Below are 5,433 nucleotides of genomic sequence, written 5' to 3' on the forward strand. Positions count from 1 at the left end.
CTTAAAAAACATTTACAAAGAAACAGAATAAATTAAAGTAGATCAGGACTACTCAGAATAGCATTACCGGGAGAGATGTTAACCGAAAAACAGTATTATTTATTCAATAGTCCAATTTCGAGTTCGCTATACCGCTGAATTAAAGAAGTGAAGACGCATTTTTTACAGCCTTAGCCTAAATCTGAAGTAATATATTCACAAATTCCAACGAGAAAAGTACCTGTCCATTACTCTGTCTGTTGTGTATACTCAAATTTCAAACACTTACATGCCAGAATCTCTGAATATTTTACTTTACGTCGAGGCTAACCCTGCATGAATGTGTCGTTAATGTTTATATTCAGTGGTAATTTTTAATTCGAAAGTGGACTATTCAATTCAGGTTGGGCCAAGTCCTTTAAATCTTGGCTTCTTTCTCTTTTATTCTCACTCCTGGTCCTTAACCTGAGCTTCGCGGCGAGGTTCTACGATACGCGTATTTCTAGTAAGTACCTCAAATGAAAAATTTCCCGGCTACCGTTTCATATACGCATGAATGAATGAATGAATGAATGAATGATTGAATGAATGAATGACACTTTTTTCAATACTGTGCATATATAACAGTCAGACTGTGGTCTCCCTTATGGCCCTATGAAACTTAGATACAACAATTACTAACTGCTGTTTTCGTGTGCAAATTAGGGCTATTAATGTTTAAACCTTAGCGGCATTGACAAATTTGAAAAAAGCAGTTAATTCTCAATCTGGTAGTTGTAGTCAAATGTCGTCATCGTGAAAATGGCCTTTTAAGGTTTGTTTTTGCAATCTGGTACTGTATGTCTTCTAATATGACACACTCGATAGCCCACTTGAAAAGTGAGTTGCTGTGATGAAATACTGTACAGCTGATGATAACTGGACTGACAAAATGAGTTGTTTAAATGAAAACATTTTGACTATCACTTGCTCGTGTAATTCTAAGGTTATCCAGTTATCAGAGTAAACGTAAACCAAATCTCTTACTGTTGTCTCTATAGCCTTGGCGAAGACGAAGACAGTGATGCTCCATTAGATGCTAGTACTCGGGATTCCGAAGATGAAGCCGAGTGGGACCGATTACAAGCCGACGTTAAAAGTCGGGATGCTGTCCTAGATCCCAAATCTAAAGAAAGTCATATTGTCCATGCGCCATATTTCCTAGAGGTAACGACAAACGTTTAAACATTTCTTTTTCATTAGGTGCATGTCGATAAACTTGCTTGGAATTCTGTCATTTGTAAACGTAAGTGTGATCACCATCTTTTTTTGTGTGATTACCAACTTTCACGTTTACGCGTGGCCTTTCATACATTGCCTGTATTTAATTTACGCGCGTAAATTTTACGTGCGTTCGCACGCAAAAATTACGTCACAGTGAAAATCAACCGTTAAGCTTCCTTGTCCGGCTATAGGGAGGAGAAGTTACTGCGTCACGTTGCCATGGTAGCAAAGTTTCTGGATCTCAACAAACCGTGGTCCTGCAAATATGGCGGACAAAAAAAAAACGAAAAAATTGAGATTCATGACTTTCCTTTGCATGATTGCACTCAGGAACAAAGCAGTAGTCCATGTTTTTCTTGCATCGTTCCACAATGCAAATAACCGTCTCTGTCAAGAAAGATTGTTGAGATCCGAAAATTTTGCTACCATAATAACATGACATCGTGCTTCTCCTCTCAATTCGGTAGTATGACAGCCATTTCGCAGTACTTACTGCACTTAGGCTGCAATTAGTTACAAGAGATTTTTCGCATTCGTGACGAATCCGGAACATTTTAGTACCTGGTTCGTTTTTTTGGTTTTTTTTAGCGCAGGTTCTTGAATCCGAAATAAGAATGTCCTTGTCTGGTCCCGTTGCGTGTCCAGAGACTTTTAATACGGAATCTGATGAAGTTCTTGGGTTTGAGCAAACTTTTGCGACCCCCGAAAAATCCGGGAACATTAAAGAATCCTGGAAATCTTCCTTTAAGCCTTAGTCGTCTTAGGTGATGGTAAGCAGGTTAGTACGAAAGAATTCCTATTTCTTGTTCAGATTATTAATCGTTTTTATTGTTCGTTTTTCTACAGGAGAAGCAAGAATGGTGGTGGATTTACGTAACCGACCGCAGGAAAACAGAGCTTATAACTCCGCCTCAACAAATTTTTAACCTTAAAGACGAAGAAAAGGTAAAGTTCTTGTTTGATATTCTTGTCCGGTCAAAACCGTGACTTGCTTAATTTCTGTTCAATTTTTGAAAGGCCTTGATAGGCCGACCCTACATTCCTTTGAACAAAGGCACTAACTCGAGGCTTGCTGACAATTTTGACCGCTGGGACTCTAGCAACCAGCCACTAAGGACCTAAATAGAGGGTGACCAAGTTGAAGTGACTGTATTTCCTCACCCTGTAATGTTTGAATTATATTGTCTGCTTTCATTAAAGGTTGATCTGAAGTTTCAAGCTCCTTACAAAGCTAAAACTTATCATTACACCGTGACGTTACGATCAGATTCCTATCTGGACCTGGACGTTCATCAAAATTTTAACGTAAGTAAAGCACCAAAGAGCGCGTAAAGAGGCAGTGATATTTTGATTATACCCGAAACTCTCAAATGTGAATACAAAGCTTCGACGCCTGGCAATGCCATTGTGTAAAGTATTCTTTACACTTCCGGTTTCATCTTATGACTAGACTTCCGTTAACCCAAGTGGTCTCGAGTTTCATTTTTCGACTAGACTCCATTGGATTCCAGGTTTTGTCCACTAGAATCTAGTCGAGAGTATTGGTCATGAGTGGAAGAAAATTAATAAGCCTCCCCTCTCCTTTAAGCCCCACCCCCCCTCTCAAAAAAGCCCCCTCCCTCTAGGGTAGCATCGTGTCTTGGTCATTTCACTACTGAACCAGTTCTAGGCGTTCAGGTTGTGGAGTGCGGCGTGAAGTCATAGATCAAGAAAATATAATGCCAACCGCCAACCCGCCCCCTCCCCCCCATCGTCGCTGCTTTTCCTGCTCATATCTGTTTGTGCCGTCCCCACAATCTCAACACTTGGAACAGGCTGATGTATGATTTTAGGTAAACACAAGACTACCATAATTTGTTTATTACAGATTGACGTTGAAGAAGCAAAAGAAGTCGAAACAAAGCAATGGGACTTTGATTCAGATGAAGAGGACAAAGATGGCTTAGATGAGAGTGGAGAAAGCGAGGAAGAAGAATACAGCGACTAATAAAGATACTGATGCTTCTTCATCTCTATGATTCAGTCCTTCAGGTGACGACGGCTAAGATAGAACTGAAGAAAGCGAAGAGGAAGAGTGTAATGACTAAACAAAATATTGTGGAGTTTTTTCATTCTGACCGTCTTGCTCGTTAGACTTCTACCCTTCCTATCTTTCTTTGCGGCAAAAAGATGACACGTACAAACGGTGAAACAGAACTCGCAGTCAGGCGAGTAAAAAGTTATCTTGTTTCTTCCGCTGTTTTACTTGTTCTTGTCTGCTATAAGCGTTTCTCGAGATCCGCTTCTTGCTTTTTAAAGGTGATCTTTTGAGAAGATGGTATAATCGCGATTGAAGTAAAGCTTCTAAAATGATATTTCGTCTCCCCCTATCAGTCTTAGAAGCGATATACGTGTTACTTGAAAGGTGAAATTATGCTTTTTTTTACGTCTGCTACTCAGTGATCCTGATGTTCATTAAAATAAAAAGAGAAGACATCAATTAACCTTTTAAGTCCAAGATTGAACATCATCGCGTTCTCCTTATATCGTCGAGCACATCATCAAGGAAAAAAAGTTTTGAGCATTAATAAAATGATCACCAAAGGAAAAATGCTTTGGTCTCTTATCGAATTCCCTGAACTATTTCTTTAAGGAATTGTATGGAATTTGTTTAGAGACTGAATTTAAAAGGACGTTAAGTTAAGAGTAGAACATACCTTTGAAGTACCGGTAATTTTGTTTTGGCTGTGATATGTTTTCAATAAGCCATATCAGCCACTGGATCCTGTCCTCTCGAGTGCGATTTCGCTGAGACAGGATTAGTTTCAATTTTTAATGAATCGTTAAAATAGTTTATTGAGAGTTCTCGTGTTAATGTACATTAAAGGGGTTATATCACGTGCATGTTGCTGGTTTAGGTCAGTTCTATGCTGAAGTCATTATGCCTTCACCCATATACAAACTGCTCCTGTAGTGTTAAGAAGAAGATAGCAAATAAATTTTATCAACGAGTACTAACCATAATTATAGTGTTGATGATTTGGAAGGCATAGCATTAAAACTTGAAAAAGTTGCCCAACTTTTTATCGCTGCAATCCATGTGCATCCATGCCATCCTTAACAACAAACGACAGGAAACAGTCTCAGTGCCTACATATAGCATTAAATAACAAATCTGCGCCATTATGTTTTGAATTCAATTGATGCGAAGACAAGTTTTAGCTTTTAAAAAAATAACAAATGGCTTGACGTAGCGCCTAGTTTTAGGCGGCTTTCACATGGTGTTTAGATAGATGGGCTTGCAGTCATGGGACACAGTATCGATGGCTGCGATCCAGAACTTGAGTTAGCGACATCTCTTTGGATTTAAACAGCTCTCATCAAGATGTCGTTTCCGTTGGGAATACGACTGGGCCTGCAGGTTCGCGCTTCACACCAGTGTACAACCATTTGACTTTGAACCAAAGCTGGAACGAAGTTAGCCAATTACCATAGATCAAAATGTAAGAAGAGTTGATCCGCAAAGAGTTACCCACTAATGGTCGTTTGAATCTTATTACACGTTCCTAGCTCTGCAACAGAACCGCTCCTAGCACCCGGCTAAGGGAGGATATTTGTTAAATGTTAACCCCCCACCCCCACCTTCCCCCCGCTTGGGCCTTGGGCTACCTTGTATATTTGAACTGTGCGCCAGGGCATTCATTTGAAACTTTGGCCAAAGGGTGGGACGGGCGGCTCATTTAAGGGACGTGTTTGTCAGAGAGGGCGGGCGCTTGTTCAAGAATATGAGGTAGTTAACCTAAAGTAATTACGTATAATCACTAATTACAGTTATTTCGTCCGTTACCGTATTCTCTAGTGTGGCACTATTTTTTCGCAAGTGAATAGTCCAGTTAAGAGTGAATTTTCATTTCTTCCATTGTGTTTCATTAGTGCCTTTCGAGACTTAAGTTCGGTTGACATGATACGATTAGCCTGCGAGCAAGCTCTCCTATTTGGGTAATCGAAGCGAGCCTCGCGAGAACTCGCCTGCCCTGCCCCTCGCAGCTACTCCGCTCGCTTGCGCGTTCTCGCGAGACTCGTTTCACTCGCCCAAATAGGAGAGCTTGCTCGCAGGCTATAACAAATAAAGGCTATGATTCGTCGTCCGATCTTTCTAGGTGAAATCGGTCGACTTTCGAGCCGAATTTTTGTTAGCCATAACATGTTTTG

General features: G+C 40.3%; 1 protein-coding gene across 1 annotated transcript; it reads left to right on the top strand.

Moving 5' to 3' along the window:
• The first annotated feature begins 830 nt into the window (after positions 1-830).
• LOC140930493 (translocation protein SEC63 homolog) lies at positions 831-3,992 on the top strand. The gene is made up of 5 exons (XM_073380214.1): positions 831-858; positions 965-1,185; positions 2,089-2,187; positions 2,443-2,547; positions 3,110-3,992. The coding sequence occupies exons 1-5, from the start codon at positions 831-833 to the stop codon at positions 3,227-3,229; spliced, it is 573 nt and encodes a 190-aa protein (XP_073236315.1). The 3' UTR covers positions 3,230-3,992.
• Positions 3,993-5,433: the final 1,441 nt, after the last annotated feature.

This window comes from Porites lutea, chromosome 1 (genome assembly GCF_958299795.1).
Source record: "Porites lutea chromosome 1, jaPorLute2.1, whole genome shotgun sequence".
NCBI classification, from domain to species: Eukaryota; Metazoa; Cnidaria; class Anthozoa; order Scleractinia; family Poritidae; genus Porites; species Porites lutea.

Excerpts from the sequence above, each read along its gene's own strand:
- LOC140930493 (XM_073380214.1), top strand. The coding sequence starts at position 831 with ATGACACACTCGATAGCCCACTTGAAAA. Across the intron at positions 859-964 it reads CTCGATAGCCCACTTGAAAA|GTTATCCAGTTATCAGAGTA; the intron begins GTGAGTTGCTGT and ends TGTAATTCTAAG. Across the intron at positions 2,548-3,109 it reads ACGTTCATCAAAATTTTAAC|ATTGACGTTGAAGAAGCAAA; the intron begins GTAAGTAAAGCA and ends TGTTTATTACAG.